Here is a 19450-nt window from a genome sequence, read left to right as displayed (position 1 = left end):
TCCTGAAGAGCAGGGTCAAAACAACTGGACTGAAGTTTCAGCGTTTTGAGTGAACACGCTGCTTTTCAGTGATTAGCTGAGGTTTTTCTCAGAAGTCCAGAAAAACTGAAGAGTGACATGATTAATATTAAGGACCACTATGAATGGAGTGGGTCAAACCAAATTATAATTGTACCATTTACAAACCATGAACCACACCTGAAGGAAGACACTTCAGCTTTCTACAAGCAGATGTACTGTATCAGATCTTTGGATTTAATGAGGCTTTCTCTTATTTTCTATCACTGAAAGTTGTTAAGTTTTGTCAGTGAAGTGTCAGAGAACAGAGAACAGCTGGGAACAGCTGGGGGGAGGGTGGGGTTAGTGGTCTGCTTTTGCAGAGGTGCCCACTGAAAGCAGCTCGTACTCAGGGAACGCCTGGAAGCTCTCCCCGCTGACACAGCAGCCTGCAGCTGGGGAATCAAACCTATAAAAATAATTTCACTGCAGTTAAATTTTTTTGCACTATTAATGTGTTCTCATCACTCCCGCCACTGTTGTGGAAAAAAAACAAAACCCTTTGAAATCTGTAAATTTCAACACCATGAGGCAAACTTTGGAGCAAGTTTAGAGTTCTTGTTTTCCTTCTCTGCTTCTCTCTCTCTCTCACACACACACACATACACACTGTTTTACCATTGCAGATAGAAACAGAGGTGTTGGTTTTATTAGTGTAAGCTAAAGTGTGATCCAGTTATTTATCCCGGTGGGTTACTTAAATCCACACTGTCACTGTATATATGTATATATATTGTGTGTGTGTGTGTTTCCTGACTGGTTTGACAATGTACATCCTTTCTGAAAGGGTTGGAAAAATGTTGAAGACATGGTGGCGTAGCACAAATTGGTAAGTAGCCTGGCTTATGTCATCAAAAACCTACTTTATTTTCAATGCTGATTGTTTCCACATTTCCACGCAGACTGTTTCCAGGTGTTGAATTAAACACCTCACCCACATTTTCTGTAGGAAAACAAACATCATTATTGATTAAATATATTACTTGTGAATGTCATGATGTAAGTTCTCTGAATGCATATTGGGTGCACCTTTTTTGTTATTTACCAAGAACCCCCCTTACGTCTCTTGCTTGGAGGAAAAAAAGTGTCTCCAAAAAATGAGCATCTGGCAGGCAGCTTTGGTACAACGGGGTGGAGTTTGCTCTTCCCCTGATTTAAGACATAGAGCAAGAGCCGAAGACTCAGTGACAAAGACATTCCAAGGTAACTTTTTTAAGTCCTTTAATTATTCAATTAAATTTTCTTTACCTGTGTTGGTTTTCATAAGGTGTCGTCAATGAAATACAGCTGCAACATTGTATTTCTGTGTGATCAGGAGCCTTCAGTGGTCAGGAATAGAATACTCCTAACAGAACTTTCATGAATTTTATGTCTTACACATGTCAACAAAGTAGGAAAAATGCTAATTATATGTTTCAATAAACATTGTGTTTCAAGTTGTAGCTTGAATGAAAAGGTCAGAGTATAAATGCAAAAAAAAAAAAATTCAACTAGAAGCTTTATTACGTTTTTTTCTGCTTTGATGTTTGTGTCTCTTTGATCCAGAGTGAGACAAATCTTAAAGAACAGAGTAGCCCTTTGAGGCATTTAACCTGTAGTCCTCAAGTAATCTTTTTACGGCGATGAGACAGAAGGTGCCCGTCTGCACAGTGAGCGGCAAGACACACATTCCTTTCAGGGGCAACTGAAAGGTTCTAGGAATTGATTCAAGCCATCTGACAGTGGAATTTCACCTTGAACAAAAACATATGTGCGAACAGAAAAGAAAAGGAAAACAAGTTTTGCAAAAACATTTGGAGTACAGTGCCTTGCTAGAGTATCCATGGCCCTTGTACGTTTTCTCATTTTGTCATGTTGCAATCACTGAAATGGGTGAAACTGAAATGTTTGTTCATTTATCTTGGCAAAAACAGCACAAGGACAGTCGATTGCGTGAAGAGCGTCTGTGGAAAAAAATGTCGAGCCTTTCCACAGATTCTCAGTGGGATTTAGGTCTGGACTTTGGATGGATTCTGAATCTTCTCCCCAGTTAAAGTCTGAACAGCTGTCCCGTCCCTGCTGAAGAAAAGCCTTCTCAAAACATGCTGCTACCAACAGGTTTCATTGTGGGGAAGGTGTTTTGTGGACAATGTGCAGTGTTACGTTTCTGTCACACTTGCTTTACAAGCTAAGAAGTCATTTTGGTTTTCATCTAAACCGTGTTGCCCATCTAACCAAAAGCACATCCTCCACATGTTTGTTATGATAACAACTTTGAGACAAATATGTTTCAAGAGGTGATTTCTTTTTGCAACTCTTCCAATCTGGCCAGATTTGTAGAGTACAACTGTCCTGTCAGGTCGATATTATCCTACCTGAGTTGTGGCTCACTGCAGCTCATCCAGCGTAACATGGAGCTCTTGGTTGTTACTCGAATTACTTTCCGTCAGTTTAAGTTGATGGCCATGTCCTGGTAAGTTTGCAGTTTAATTAATTACCCCCTAGATTGGCTCAGTTTGCTAATTATAGACAGGTTATGAAGGCAATTTGTTGTACTGGTTTTTATTTCAGGGTATCAGGGTAAAGGGAGTAGAATGTAAATCCACTAAGGTTTTCATCTGTAAAAGAAAAAGAAGAAATGTTGCAACCCCTTTCACCTTTCACTTCACCAATATGCATTACTTTGTGTTGGTCGGTCACATTACATCCCAAGAAAACGCATTGAAGTTAATTGTTCAAATAGCACAAATACTTTTGGGAGGCACTTAATGTTTTATCTGAATAATTTAAAGACAAATAATTACCAGTCTATCAAACAGACCTTATAACTCCATCCAGATCTCCCCAAACATCCATGTGCACATTCAGTGGTCCTCTATTTTTTCTTCAGGAGTTTTTAATACATTTTAGCAAGTAAGAACTATATAAAACATTAGGACACATCTTTAAGGTTCATTGAAAGACAGAGGCATCCGGAGAAAGGTTTTCTGAGGACATGTAATGTTCTGCAAAAATCACTCCACTCAGCTGCACACAGAGACCCTGCTGTTGTGGAATCCGTAGCAATCGACTCAATCAATTACAGATCTGAGATTAAAAGAAGAACAGAAAACTGAAACCAAATGGAAGAGTCAAGCGCAGCTGAATGTCATCCAGTTGTTGATGATAAACAGGATTGTGCTGGACAGCCCGTAAAGATTTTGACGGCATCTTCTCTTTCCACCCACAGAAGATGGAGATGGTGATAATGATACGGCATGGAGGACGGTCTCATTGGGACGGTCCTGCAAAACATGGCCTCTTCATCTCAGCTCTAGTGTGTAAGATTAATCATCTGGAAAGAAATGAGTGCACAGAGAGTTCACAAAAAAAAATGGATTTTCAAAAATGTACATTTTTCTTGAGAAACCTGCAACTTTGGATCAGATGTACTGGAACTGTCTCACTTATTCAGACTCTTAGTTCAGCTCTGAATCTCCTTAACTTTGGAGAACAACGTTTTAACACGGTCTCACAGGACAACTTTGCGAAACTGGGTGAGCCATTTTCACACATGAATTCTTGGAATGTTTATTATCTGTGCTTGATCACATATTTTCTCCAAAAGCAGAAGGATTATCTATGGGAGAGGCACTTTAACAGCAGCAAAACGTACGGGAAAGTAATATCTAGAAAAGGAGTAAAACACAAAGAAGAGCCCTGATTAGAACTAGCATACTTTAGCAAAAGAAATGCTCTGGAGCTTATGCTGCCACCTCTGAACATTGTTTTATTTCCTAATCATTCCAGCATCTTCATAGAATTTTGTTATCTTAAAGATTTGTTCTTAGTTTACTTCTTTCAACCTGCCAGCTCAGATCTTCTCCACAACATTTCAGGCTTGTTGTGAATGTTTAAACGTAGCATTAAACAGCGCTATTTTAGGAGGCCACTGATGAGACTCTTTTTGGCACACAGGCCAAAATCGGCAAGTTGAAAGTACTCACTATCCACAACAAATTTATTTTAAAAAAAGAAACTACACAAACTATTTTTTTGTCAAAAAGGGATCAGTAACTCACTGCAGAAACTTAAAAAGAGGGTCATGATCATTTGCATTGTTAAATTAGAGGAACATGTTCCTCCACATGTTCAGCTGCTACAAGAAAGAGTCAAAGGAAATATGTAATGATTTATTTCCGCATATACCTGCCTGTCCATCCTTTGACTTCAGCCCTCCACTAACTGTAACCCTAACTTCAACCACTCACCTCAAACCACAATAAACCAAGTAAGACAAAAAAACCAAAAAAACCAAAACCAGATACATTAAAAATCCACATTATCTACTGTTTTCCTCTTGCCCAAGCTCCTTTAAAATTTTCTCTCTCTTCCAGACTAGCGCCCTCCATTACAACTTGAATAAATACCAAGAAATTGTGTCTGCTTTTAAAACCATTAAACCTTTTTTTTATTGCTCTTTATTTTTCCATGTGTTAGAATCCCTTTCTGAACAAATGACACATTTAAGGGCTTTGACATCTTTACTGGGAGCATCAGTACTTGTCAAGGATGTTATTTAACATTCAATATAATAAAATTTACAAATATATCTTTAGTCATTTAGGACCTACAAGGTAAAAGAAAAAAAGTGAACATTTGTGATTTCTGTAGAGCAAAGTCAACACTACATTTTAAACCTATGATGTAATGCTCTCCTGAAAGTCATACCATCACAGTGTACAAGTCCTGGTTTGAGTAAATCTGTGACTTTACATAGTACCTTGTCACAATGAAAAGTTAACTAATATCGACACATCAGTTTAGACAAAAAATTTCTTTGTTGGAAATAACCGCGGGACATTACAGAGACTTGCCTTTCTGCTCAATAGTAATATATTATACAGTTACTGAAGTGAATCTGAATGGGGATTTGCTTTGTTTTGGTTTCTGAGGTAGTTTGCCAAAAAAAACACACCAGCGTGTGAGCTCAGACATTAAAATTCTGTTGATTTTAAAACAAGAGCTCAAGCTTGAGGGAATATTTGCAGAGTGAGCCAGCTGGAAGCATTGAGATAATTTATTAGCTTTCTTTTCTCTCACTGAAAATTATTAGAATATTATAGAGCTATAAGTTATGCTATCAGTTTTTAGGCAACTTGCTTCACAATTCTCCCATTACATCTGAGGATTACCTACATGATCAAAAATAGCAAAGATACAGTCTGTATAAAGATACATATTTGATACAAGCTAAATGCTAGAGAAATGTAAACTCGGTGCTAAATCATGCAACAGAAATCAAGTAAAAATATGTGCTTACCTTCTTTACGCAAAAAACACTTCCAAAGGCAGAAGCACAAGGACATGACCAGCAGAGCCGCGACCGTGGTGACTGAGATCAGGATGGTGAGAGCTGTGCCAACTAAAAAGGAAACAGACCGAGATCTGACCAGAAGTTTCATCACTTGTCACGAACTGCAAAACATAATTCTTTAATGTAATTTTGTACTGATTTGTGTGCAGCCTGTTTTGTACTAATCTGAACCCTGCTTCTTGGTTTCGGGCCATCCGTAATTCAGTTACAGGTTTAATTTACAGTGTTACTGTTTAATTTATCTCCTTTTGCACTCTTGAACCAGTGAACTGAGGTAAATCTAAGGGTGTAACAAACTAAAGGCTCAACAGCGATGCATAAGCTAGCCCTGAAAACCAGTTTTGACTCTCCTATTAACAGTGTGGTGAAAAGGATTGTGTTCCCTGCAGGGTAGATATTGGCTGTACATAATTGTAAGTTACCAAGTGGTACAGTTTAGTTTGGCAAAACACCTAAATAAGTAAGTTAGCTGGAATATCTAAATCTCTTTTAATGGGTAGCTAAAATATTTAAACTAACACCTTTTATGTTGTTTTATTTTTATTGCCTGATTGTTAGATTATTAATCATGTAACAACAATGGTGCAATTTAGCTCTGTTTATTCATTTGACATTTGAAGTGTGGTTTATGTTTTTGACAGGATAGGCAACGTTTAATGCTTCTTTTCCCCCCCTTTTTTTTGACACATTATGTAACAAAATACAATAAAACAATTGATATTATCAGACATGAATCTGCTTTGATACCGTTAGTTTTAAAGAGTACTTGACTACTGCCATGTTCAATTCGCAAAGATTCCTCGGAGTTCACCAGCTCGTAGTAGAAAAGTCCAACTTCAAAGCCTTTTTAACTTAGATCCCAAGTTAGTTTTTGGACTGATGGGATATTTGCTGTTTATGTGATTTAAAATGTCTTACTACAACACTTGATGTTGTTTGTTCAACCCAAATATAATGAACCAACCCCTGATGCTATTCTAGCCTCTAATGTATAAACTTAACAAATCCTTATCTTAGGCAGCATTGGTGACAAAGGAAGTAGAAAGGCAGCCAAGAAGTGACAACTGCTAATTTTCTAGAGTTGTGAGCCCAAAACCAAGATGATGCAATCGTATGTATTCATGGCCGGTGTAACAAAAAAATAAATAAATAAATAAATAGAAAGGGCATCAACGATATCTATGTCAGCTGATAACTCACTCTTAGTGTTCATGGATACAGCAATGGGTGACTCGAGCCCCTTGTGATGCACCAAGCATTTGACGGACACATCTTTCAGGAGCCCTGATTGGACGGTCAGCGTGCTGATGACAAGAGTGGTCCCGTCTTCCTGATGGAGCTGCACGGTCACAGGGGGGGCCATGGTGCGGTTGTCTGTCTCCACGTTCCACACGATCTCGGCAGGGGGCCGTGATACACAAGAGCAGTTGGCTTCGATCACACCTGGAGAAGAGGTCTTGTAGCTCACCTGAGGTTTTGGTAGAACTGAGAAAAAGACATAAGAGGCAAAGTAGGCAGAGTTACAAGACAACAACAAAAAATACGAGGTTTTTACTGCATTTTAACATCTTTGTCTTCACAGCAGGATAAATACTTTTCTCAATTTTAAGAAATATATTATCAAACAAAATAAATAGAGAGCAAGTTGTTGCAGTAAGTTCTTCTGACAATATATTATTTTACTAAATTAACTGTTCAAACCCATAGGTTAAAATGGTTTCTGAGCATATATCAAGCAGATGATACCTGGGATAAAACCTCGGATCAACAGAGACATGCAAGTTCCCGTGTTCATAAGATCCATAAATAATTCTCAGACTGTTTTCCATTCCATGGTTTCGGGGATGAGTGAGGAATGTGGTCCAATGGAATGGAGAGCATTTTGACATATTTGTTGGCAAAAACACATTCAGCCACAGATATTTGGCTCTCATGGTTTTAGATTCCTTTCAGTGTTGTGACTGAAGATCCTCACCCACCTTTGGGCTGGATAACACTAGATTATTAAGGGTGGGTTGGAGCACAATAGGAACAAAAATTCAGAACATAAAACAAACCATAAGAACATCCTATGGATAAGTAAAAAAAAAGGCTTTTAGGTTTGTAGCAGTAGGTTGTCAACACATCTGTTATTAATGCTACATTTGACATATTTCACATCTTATGGGTTTTCTTGTATGAAATTTGTCTTCCAATTTAAATAAAAATAAATAAATAAATTACCCTAATACTCACATGCAACCATGAATACTATTGAAATATAGTTTCACGTTACAATGTTGCAGGTTAATAGTTTATTTAAATATGCTCACATACAGTACATATGGTTTAGTTCACAACATTTCACTTTTTAAACAAATGTTTAAGTGTTAATCCCAAATGGATTAAATTCCCTTTTCCCACAAAATTCAACACAGACTACGCCATCGTGGCAAAATAAAACAATAATCTTAGAATATTTTTGTAAATTTATATTAAAAAACATAATTCCACGTGTATTCAAAGCCTTTACCATGTTACTCAGAAATGAGCTCAGGTTCATTCTGTTGTCGCTGATGATCTTTCTGATATTTCTACAAAATGACTGACTTCCACCTGTGGTAAATTTAGTTTATCAGACATGAGTTGGAATGAAACAGACATCTTTATATAATATGTCTGTTAAGGTCTTACAGTTGCCAGCGTATTTCGGAGCAGACGGCAAGTAATGAGTTCAAAGGAATCAACTGAAGACCTCCGTGACTGGATTGTGTAAAACAATAAATAAAAATCAAAAACTGGGGAAGGATACTAATTGATTTGGTAACATTAAACAACCTGAAAAGCATTCTGGTCTCCATTGTTCAGAGATGGAAGAAGGCTGGAAGCAACTGAACCTTTCCTAGATTTTTCCATATAGGCAAACTGAGAAATCAGGGTAGAGGGGCCTTGGTCAGAGATGTGATCATAGTGAGTCAGAGTTCCAGTTTTTTGCTTGTGGAGGTAGAGGAGCCATGCAGAAGTTCACAGTTCAGATAATGTACTCCACTGGCCTTCATACATCAAACAGATGATCATGGCAGCCTGCTTGAACTTTGGATAAACACATCTTAGAGATTGTCAGACCACAAGAAGGAGAGAAAAAAAATATTGTTATGAAATAAAAACCAAAAAAAAAAAAAAATTGGGTCTGAACTTCAAAAATCCTGATTATTACTTGGCTTACCCCATCTCTACTGTGAAACTTGGACATCAGACTAGGGTGTCGATTCATCTTCCAACATGACAACTACCCAAAGCACACAGCCAAGAAAAAAAAAGGAGCGATTTCAGGAGCAGTAAGTGAATATCCTTAAGTCAACAAACCAGAACCCAAATTTACATACCTGGAAAGATCCCAAAATGTAGCAACACTGACCACACAACCCAGACACGTTCTTACTGTTTTAAATTATTCCCTGATTTGGTCAGGACCTGAAGTTGTTTGTGACAGAGCTTTAATCTTATTTTTAGAAGCGAGGACAGCTGTGACTGTGCAGAAATGGGTGAAAATTACTCCCCCATCCTAAACTTCATGTTAGTTTTGGGAATCACAGCTTTATTTTTCTGAGTTCTGTATTATTTAGCAAAATTCACCCTAAAAACAGTGTCCCTTTAAAGGGAATACATATTGCAAAATCCACTTTTTTACCACTTAAATGCATTTTGTTGTGTTCTTGGAGTCTCTAGTTATGCAGAAAATTTTATTGAAGCTATCCAGGTGCAACGTATGTAACCTTATATTATTTTTGGATCATATTTTTAAGCCATTCAGTTTTTTCTGTTTTCCATTACGTTCTTTGAACAATTATGTCACAGTATTTACTGTCATGTAACTGCTAAACAAGGCAATGGACTTTAGGCTGACACATTTTGCAAATCAGCTATTTTTATTTCTCGGAGCGATTTTATAGTCCAAGGTTAAGGATGCCGAAGCTATAGATATGTCAAAATGTTTGTTCATTGCGCTGTCCCCCAGCATACTACACTACTATACTACTACCTCTTTTAGATTTAAAGAAACAGCATCAAAAAGAGTTGCTCTCAGATGCGAAACTGGCCTAATAAACTGTGAGTAAAACCCAGGGTGAATTTGTGCTTTCATATTGTTTACACCAATTTAATATGTTGATTGATACGGTTTAAAAAGTCAAACCAAACTTTGGTTTATACCAATGGTCTTATCATATTTACTGACCTGGGCAAGACCAACAAAACATAAAAGTGAAGACAAACAAGTAATGGATGATTGTTCAGAAAGTTAAACAAATTTAACTGCAAAGTTTTAAGTGAAAGATTTAAAATTATACTATTTATTGATTCTACTGTTCAACAGTACAACTCAGAGTTTAGAAACTTTTTTATAGGCTGTCCATGAAAAATATTTGCACTTTGGGTCCAAAAAATCCCGCTGTGTCCGTAACAGTATTTTGAAATCTGGTTGTAATTTCCACGCGTTGTGGGTTCAGGTTCATGCTGTCACCTCAGGATGATTAATGTCAGACTTGTGTTTGTACTGGTGATCTCCGCTCATAGACTGTCAGAAAAAAGCAGCTGGCATTACGTGATCTAAAGTGTAGTGAATCCAAGAAGAATATTGGCAGAAATGGGCAGCAGGAAAAAAAATAATGTTAATCATGTCTCAGCAGAAGTATAAAAAAAAAAAAAACAGTGTACAGCTTAATTTCAAACAAAAGCTCATCTGTTCCTTGAAACAACTGGAAGAGAAAGGGAACGGGAGTGAAGTGGAAAAGCAAATGAGCACAAAGGGGAGGCAGACAAAGCACAGAGGGAATCACTGTGTGCCGTGAACACTGACACAGTCATGCATCAGGACGTCACTCCCTGCCTCCATCATTCTTTCGAATGCTCCATTCTGCACATGGACATTATTGTTCAGTGTTTGTATGGAAGCGGGTCGGGCGGACTCTGACCAATTAAAGAATTCAGCATCGAAGAGGAAGAAAAGATTAATATTAATAATGCCCAAATCCCAGCAGTACCTTCTTTTCCAGCCAGCAAGATTTAAATCTGACACTCAGTCCTCCTGGCTATGGTTCACTCAAAGCTTCTCCATTTAAAAAATGTCTCTTTTCCACATTACATGACAGTTTAATGGAGCTGGAAACAACAATTAAGCAGGGGTGTTTGCACCGGGCCTCATGGTGTAGATGTGTGAGCTGAACTGAGTCATTTTATGAAGAAAATGACCTTACCGGTGCCATGAAGGTCATATTCGACTCAATCAACAAAACCTCCAAATTTCCCTTTATCTAGCAACTAATTAAAAAAGTGAACAAAAGAAAACTCAGTATAAAGAGTAAGTCAAGTTACCCAATGTATTTGACTCGGTTTGGCTGAGCTTTCTAAAGTCTTAAGCTCCAGGAAATCCGAGGATAAAATAATTATTTTTCATTTTGTGCTATTCAATACTGTGAAAGAATTTAAAGTATGTGAGATTGGTATGAAGTGTGTGATCAGGGGAAGCGTCTCCACTTAAGCAGCTCTGAGTGAAAGGTCTCACTGTGAAGTCTGAAGATGAGCTCGTTCAGTTACTGTGTCAAAGGTAATTATGACTGAGACTGAAGGAGCTGCCAGTAGCTGGATATAATAACACACGTTTTTCAAACAATACTATCAGAAACTGTGACATATTAAAGATGTCCTGCTTTAATGCAGGGATGTAACAGCAATAAACTATTTGACTCCAATGACCCAAACGTATGACTTATGCTTAAGACGTTTTCAATTTTTCCTCATATTTTTTCTTGAGAACAAATGGGATTTCTAAAGCTATAATCTGCTTCATACAATTAGGGATGCCCGTCAAAATTTTATTTATGTAAGCAATTAGATGACAATCTAATAAACACTAGCGTTAGCTTTTGCAACAACATTTGACAGTAAATGATAAATCTCCAACTGCTCCCTATAAATTGAATTACTTAGCTTGTTGGCTTACAAGTGCATCTCAATGGATTTGGAGACATTTTCTTTCTTTATTTTAGTCCCTTCAAAAAAATAAAACTTGTGTATTATACATGGTTCACAAAATAGGTTTTTACACTTGTGGTAGATTTAGATTAAAGCTTTTTTTTCACAATGAGGCTTGTTTCTAAAAGGAGAGACAAGCTACTCTCAAAAGCTAACATAGTAAATATTGTGAAAAAAAATATTTATTTTCATTTACTTATTATTTTTTCAAATGGCATGTTAAAAATGTATTCTTTTTTCAAAAATAGATAGAAAAATCTTTAATGGCATAACAGCAATTTATGCAATTGCTGACCATATTTGTCTATACTTCTGCTGGTATTTTGACAAAATACCTTTGCTGATGAGCTCCAAATTCGAGTTTGGAAGGCCTCGTTTGCATTGACCTAATTTTTAGCTCCCTTCACTAATTCTACATCAGATTCAAGTTGAGACTCTGGTTGGCCTAATCCAAAGCGCTATTATTTCTTCCACTATTATTCCTTCCACTTTAAAGACAAAATACAAAAACATGTTTCAATTAAAAGATTACTCTAAACCTAAAACTAATAGTAGTATGAAATATTTTAGGCTTAACTGTAGATTCTTTACGTACAGAAGGATTTATTTCAAGTGTCGGATAATTTCAATGATAGGGGCTTACAACTAATGGCATCGCAAAAGTCGGTTTCTCAAAAAATGTGGGCATTATATAATCCCTTAAAATGATTTTCTGGGCCAAAATGTTGGCATTCTAAAACGTATGTCCAATTGTCCATGCAGCTTAGTATTGAGTCTATCAGCCTACAGCACTGCTGAGGTGTTAAGGAAGCAAATATTGCTTTAATGGCGAATAGCAATGGAGGAGCATCTTCTCCCACACAAAAATCCCCACTGGCACCACCTAAGGGTCTGTTTTCTCCCTACTCATCTTCTCTTTGAAAACAAATGACTGCACCTCTGCTGATCCATCTGTAAAACTCCTGTAGTTTGCAGATGACGCCACTGTGATTGGTCAGATCTAGGACAATGATGAGTCTGCTTACAGACAGGAGGTGGGTCGGCTGGTCCACTGGAGCAGTCAGAACCACCTGGACCTTAACAAACTTAAGGCAACTGCTGATCACCTGCTACACTGCCATTATTCAGGCCTCTTTGTGCACATCCATCCCTGTTGGTTTATCACATCCATAAAACAGGACCAAACCATAACGAATAAATAGGTCTGCAAAGAAGAACACCAAAGCTGACCATCCCTCCATCAGGGAGCTGTACAGTTCTAGGATCCGTAAAAAGGAGCTAATATCTCTGCAGACCCCACACACCCTGGACACAAACTGTTCAGACTTTTACATTCAACTCACTATTTGCAAAATCCAGTCCCCACAGAGACAGTTTCTTCCCCCAGGCTGTCACTCTGATGAACACTCAATAGTAGGAGCGGCCATATTGTTACCATATGTCGTATGTTTTGCGCTGCTGTCTTGGCCGGATCACACTTAGAAAAGAGGTTTGAATCTCAATTATTATTTTTCTGTCTGGTTAAATGAAGGATACTACTTCTGCGGTGAAATTTGCATCAATCCAACCATGTCTTCCTCTTTTGTAAAAACACTGTAAATATGAATATCTTTGTTTTCCTTTTCATTTATTTACGCCTAAAATATATTTGTCTTCACTGACAGCATAGTGGAACCAAAGTCAAATTCCTTGTTTGCGTGCACAATCTTGGCGATTAAAACTGATTCTGAATCAGGTATTTACCATAAGTGGAGAGACAGACCACAGAGCTCTTTGTTCCCTCAGAATATGTCTCGTAGGCGCAGGTGTAGCAACCCTCATCCTGAATGGCAACAGGCTGGATCGTGAGCTGACTGTCCGACAGGGATGCAGAGAGCCAGACTCTCCCCTGATAAGCTGGCTCGATCATGGGGTCGCTCCGTTTTGCAAAAGAGGCCACCTCTGTGGATCCAGCTCGAGCGGAAGTGTGTTTCCACAGTACCTGTTGCACCTTTTCAGGCAGACCGAAGGAGCATGACAGTGAGGCTTTCTTGCCGCTCACAGCTGTTTTGTTCTTCTCAGATTTGACTTCAGCTGGGAATGAAAAAAAACAAAGGATGAATTATGAGCAAAAAACCCAAAAAACATAACTGAGTGACTGTGTGCATAAAGGAGAAAGTTAATATTGAGAATATGAGGTACCCAAACAGAAACCGCTCAGTGGAATCTGCCCCAGCTGTTTTTGCTTAGGAGGATAAGCCCTCCTTCTCCCACTGCTGCACAGCTCTTTATTAACATGACTGGCTGAGTCTCAGCACACTCATCAGGTTCTGGTCAGAGGTGAACAGTGGTTAGGAACACATGTATGCGCATATTTTCAGTATCAAGCCTTGAGTGCAAAAGGGAAAGAATCCAAAATTCATCAAGCCATGTAACACTGACAGGAGCGGCAACCATGGAGCCTGAATACAGACCGCTGCATTTTATGATACTCTTGTGACATCTCTGTCATAAGCCAAGTTATCCTTCATTTCTATTGGCTACAATGTTAAAAGAAAAGCTTCCCTAACAAATCTATCACTTTAAAACCCATGTGAATTCTTTCTTTGCCAAACAGAGGACAACTTGTCTCATAAAACAATAGCTTGCAATTTCAGAAATATGAGCTTGTCATCTTTTCTCCAAGGTATCTCTATTCCTAGTATCACTGAGATTGTTACTCTTTCAGGTCTCAAGCTTTACACACCCAGTTCATAACTCTATCTGCAGAATCTTATTTTTTTTAACAAAATTACAAAAGCACACACGTTTTTAAAATGCATCGCTGCATAACCCATAATCGCTTATCAGCTGTGACTGATAAATCAGATACAAGTCCTAATTTAGTATGGAGCTCCATAAGGTTAAATTCTTGGATATTTCCCATTAATTTATATCTGCTTCCAGTTGACTCTAAAATCCAACAACAGAGCACATCTTACCACTCCTACCCCAATAATACTTAGTTAAAAATACACATTTCTGACATTTACCTTGACTTGGTGAATATTTTGTCATGTGCAACACGGTAGAAAAGTAATATTTTCTTTTCATTAAGGGCATTGAAAATGTGGCAGCAGAAATAACATTGGACAGTTATGAGACACGGGCTACAATATTGACACAAATTTATACAAGACTTCTCTTTCATACTAAATATATGTTCAGATTTTGTCGACTATAAGTAAACTGATACGTCCCCAGCCACATCAGCCTCTGGTTTGTGAAATATATTTTTACACTCCTCAGTTAAGCTTCCAGATGGCATGCACTTGTTAACATGCACTATGTTTATATCAGCTACATCAACCAGTACTCCTCCACTAAGTCAAACTTACTTTGTCCATCTCCCCCCATGTCATCTCCTCCTAGCATCTGACACATGTTAATAATATGCCTATTCAAATGTAGACCTGAATATATTTTACTCTAACTGGACACTTTTTGACAGTGCAACTTTGTTAGGATCAAAATAATCATGAATATTTCACCTACCGTCAACAGTGAGACACGTCTGTCCCTGCTTTGAACCTGAGGGGTTTAGTTCAAAGATGCAGGTGTAGCAGCCTTCGTCGCGGAAACCCACCCTGCGGATGATGATCGCAGAGGTATCCTTGGGCGAGACCGCGAGCTCCACGTGCTGTTGTCCGCTCACGCTGTCTCTGTTTCCTGGCTGGTAGCTCAGCAGGGTCTGGTTCTGGACGTCCAGCCAATGGACCTGCCTCAATGTGTCGCCACGTTCCCTCAAAACAGTACAGGTAAGTGTAAAGGGCTTGTCAAGCGCTGCTTTTAAACGTGCTGGTGCCGTCACTCTGCCTGAAACATATATTTCACAAAACAGTGAGCTAGAGTCATTTTTTGTGTATCTTATTAGTTTGCCTTATGATGCTCCTACTCACCATGTGTTTGTCCCACTAACAGCAGGAGAAAACACACCTGCAGACCTGATCTACATGTGACAGGGACCATCATCGTCTCCACTGAGAAAAAGAAAGAGGAGTTGTTTTTTTCTTGATATTCCAAATAAATTACCCCCATCCCAGTTGTGATTGCAACTTTAAAGACACCCATCATGAATTGAATAGATTTTGCCAAAATTGAGGCAGAATATTTGACTGCTTTTGTTACCAAATGTATTCTACCAACTGGTAGAATACATTTAAATGGGCCCCTGGACCCAGATTTTAAGCATAGCCCACACATGTTTCACAGGGTTCCTATTAAGACTTTTGAAAGACAATTCCAGATACTTAACCCTAGCCTGCTTTATCCCTCCACACAACCAGTTATGATGTTTTTGTTGGGGACCAGGGTTGCACTGGAGCACCTACTGTCCAAGTTTAATCCATCTAGCTGTTGATTTGTTTTGAGTTGAAGTTGATGATTTTGAAGGTAGTCTTTCTTATCCATTAAATTCACTTAATGCCATGCACCAATACCACAGTTCTACAGGAAGATGCTACCACCATCTTGCTTGATAGTTAGTAAACAGGTATTAAAGCCTTACCCTAGTCTCTCAAAAGTATCTTCTTGGTCACTGTGACAAAACAGCTCTACCTTTGACAGTAAATCTGTTCTTCCAAAAAAAACCATCTGGCTTATTGTCCATGTGAAGAGATGTCAGTCAAGCTTCTCAGTTTCTCATTTGGTCGAGGGGTTTCTGTCTTGGTTGGCTCCCTTATTGTCTGTGGTGATGAAAAATGTACATTACTCTAGTGACACTGATGCTCCTGCAGTTCATGGCAGGCTTGAGTCGTTAGTTTCATGGGCATCATATATCAGTTGTGCCCAGCTCAAATTGCTAAGAGCTTCTATCCTTCAGCTTTTAGATGCAGCTCGCTTAAAACACATCTGATTCAAATGGCCGAATTCCCTCACCAGCACAGCAATCAGCCCGGCAGAGACCTGGTCATGAGCCATTCATTTGATTCTGGTGTGTTGGAGCATCTAAAATAGATGCATCTAAATGTAAGGAGGGATGTGGCTGTCAAGGCCTTGGTTTGGGCAACTCTGACTTACACCATTTCCATCCATCCGTCTACAGTTTTAAAGAAAGGGTTGAAACTTGAACACAACAGGGTGTTCCGACAGGACATTGACCCAAAACATGCAACCTCACTGATGTTTGTGCTTAAAAGCTGGTTCTGTGTCTTGAGTTTCCTTCCATTCATATATATTATATTATATAATATCATTAAACTTCACTTTCATGTTCATCAAACCAATCTTTCACCAGTCTTGCTGTGTGTATTGGTGCATTGTCATCCTGATACACAACACCTTCTTCAGGATACAATGTTTGAACCACTGGATGCACATGGTCCTCCAGAATGGTTCGGTAGTCCTTGGCAGTGACGCAACCATCTAGCACAAGTATGGGAGCAAGGGAATGCCATGATATGGCAGCCCAAACCATCACTGATCCACCCCCATGCTTCACTCTGGGCATGCAACAGTCTGAGTGGTACGCTTCTTTGGGGCTTCTCCACACCGTAACTCTCCCGGATGTGGGGAAAACAGTAAAGGTGGACTAATGAGAGAACAATACACGTTTCACATTGTCCACAGTCCAAGATTTGCGCTCCTTGCACCATTGAAACCGACGTTTGGCATTGGCACGAGTGACCAAAGGTTTGGCTATAGCAGCCCGGCCGTGGATATTGACCCTGTGGAGCTCCCGACGGACAGTTTTGGTGGAAACAGGAGAGTTGAGGCGCACATTTAATTCTGCCGTGATTTGGGGAGCCGTGGTTTTATGTTTTTTAGATACAATCCGGGTTAGCACCTGAACATCCCTTTCAGACAGCTTCCTCTTGCGTCCACAGTTAATCCTGTTGGATGTGGTTTGTCCTTCTTGGTGGTATGCTGACATTACCCTGGATACCGTGGCTCTTGATACATTGCAAAGACTTGCTGTCTTGGTCACAGATGCGCCAGCAAGACGTGCACCAACAATTTGTCCTCTTTTGAACTCTGGTATGTCACCCATAATGTTGTGTGCATTGCAATATTTTGAGCAAAACTGTGCTCTTACCCTGCTAATTGGACCTTCACATTCTGCTCTTATTGGTTCAATGTGCAATTAATGAAGATTGGCCACCAGGCTGGTCCAATTTAGCCATGAAACCTCCCACACTAAAATGAGAGGTGTTTCAGTTTCATTGTCCAACCCCTATAAGTGGACAATACATGTAGAAACAACCATGAAACCACCCAGACTTATTGAAAATTTAGTAAGGGCCAATAACCATATCATGCATGTTTGAGGACAGGTAACATCTCAAGGGAACCCACACATTCACAGGGAGAACATGCAAACTCCATGCAGATAAGCACCTGGCTGGGATTCAAACCCTGCACCTTCTTGCTGGAAGGCAACAATGCTGACAACAGCACTGCTGTATACAGCTCTTGACAATAATTTATTTCATTCAAATGAACCCAAGCAGTTTTGTTAAGAAAAGTGTGTTCAATTAAAACATTAAAAGCCCCAGATTTCTGAGACATGTACGTCATACAATGAATGTTTTACTCCTCTTAGTAGACCTGCATTACAACTGCAAATAAAATGCATCTGTAACTTTTGCATGCAAAGATTCATCAATATTACCATCAACCGTATTTTGCCCCACTTCGAGGATGAATTAAATTCTTGCAATTAGCAGTGGCCATCATCATTTCACACATTCAAAAGGCCAGAATACTGGTTTCTCAAATGTTGCATTTGTCAAGTTAAAGCATTCAAATGTTCATCAGCTCAGTCGATTAAAATATTTGACATTCTTTATGATTACTTCTGCTTTATTTAATATGCATGTCCAAACTGTAGAGACATGTTAGTGTCACATTTCTAAATATATTTAAAAAAGTTATACCATGTTATAGACAAGACTTATACAACTTACTAAACTAAAAAGTCATAGTCCTTAATTTATCTATTAAGGGGGGGGGGGGGCAAAATCAGAGCTCAGTCTGAGATATTTTTTCTACATGTTACATCATGTGAGCTAAAAGAAACACTCACCTTCATAAATGTAAAAGGCCAAAATTTTAAGATGGTCTACCTCTGCAACGTCTCCTGCATCCTTATTATCCAGCAGTCTTTGGGCGCATCGAAATGCAACAAACTACTTTCTGCTCCTCCAAATGTCTTTCTGTTGCGCTCCCCTCGGACTCTCAACACCAACTGGTGGCAGCACTGAACTCTAGAGGCAGCCTAAGTGCACAAATTAGATGCAGTCTATGGTGAAGGCTGAAGCAAAACATGTATTTTGTGGTTCCACGGCGCCCTCTAGTTTCATGGTACATACTTCACACAAATTCGGAAAATATTATCATTACCATATGTCCAAACATATAGGCTTATTCTATATACAAAATATACATAGGGGGCGAGAAAAGAAAATATTAAACATTATCAAAACAGTGCATTACCTATTCGTTTTGTTTTAGCCTTGAAATGTGTAGGGTGATTAAAAGAAAATTTAAATGAGGGAGACTATTTTTTTATTTTTTATTTTGGCGAGTAAAAGTTAGAAAAAGAAAACAACACAAATCTTTGCTGTCATAGCTGCTTCTTTTGTTGATTTATATTTGAGATAAACTTTCGAAGACATAGGTGCGACTGCCATATAGTGAGTGGCAACTTTAAAAAAAACAATGAATTTGGCTTTTCCGAATAATGCAAAGGTAGAATTTTCCTTTAAATTAATTGTGATTAATGATTTTAAATATGTAGTTTGCAGTGGCGGCTGGTGAAAAAAAATCTTGGTGGGGCTGGCCAATAGATTTCCCTGCCTAACCCAGTACATGCATTTAAATTAAAAGTTGGAAAATTACTACGATTCCACAATAAGCATTTAATTAATAAAAAAAACATTGTTCACAAAGGATTATTTTGGTGTTTTTGTCTTACTAATCCTTTTCACAGACTCATGCCAGAGGGTTTGCATACATTGTACATGTACGTATATTATTACAAAATGAACGTTTATGTCTTGACTTAAATATGTATCCTATTTTTTTATT

The 19450-nt window shown here is 38.6% G+C and overlaps 1 protein-coding gene across 4 annotated transcripts; it reads right to left on the bottom strand.

Annotated features, from left to right (window-relative positions):
• Nucleotides 1–1261: 1261 nt before the first annotated feature.
• Nucleotides 1262–18616, bottom strand: zgc:113337 (Ig1_MRC-OX-2_like and Ig domain-containing protein). Of its 4 annotated transcripts, XM_036139189.1 has the most exons (8): nucleotides 18447–18616; nucleotides 15980–16107; nucleotides 15322–15402; nucleotides 14918–15238; nucleotides 13148–13477; nucleotides 6593–6877; nucleotides 5339–5440; nucleotides 1262–3370 (listed from the first exon to the last, which is right to left on the bottom strand). In XM_036139189.1, exons 2-8 carry the CDS (start codon nucleotides 16029–16031, stop codon nucleotides 3363–3365), a joined length of 1179 nt encoding a protein of 392 aa, XP_035995082.1. In that variant the 5' UTR covers nucleotides 16032–16107; nucleotides 18447–18616; the 3' UTR covers nucleotides 1262–3362. The 4 variants fall into 4 exon arrangements, with proteins under 4 accessions (XP_035995082.1, XP_012730538.2, XP_021178502.2 ...); XM_012875084.3 differs by lacking the exon at nucleotides 15980–16107; XM_021322827.2 differs by lacking the exon at nucleotides 15980–16107 and having other exon boundaries at nucleotides 18487–18616.
• Nucleotides 18617–19450: the final 834 nt, after the last annotated feature.

The sequence above is a fragment of the Fundulus heteroclitus genome, chromosome 7, assembly GCF_011125445.2.
Source record: "Fundulus heteroclitus isolate FHET01 chromosome 7, MU-UCD_Fhet_4.1, whole genome shotgun sequence".
Lineage (NCBI taxonomy): Eukaryota > Metazoa > Chordata > Actinopteri > Cyprinodontiformes > Fundulidae > Fundulus > Fundulus heteroclitus.
This window is presented reverse-complemented; position numbering and strand designations above follow the sequence as displayed.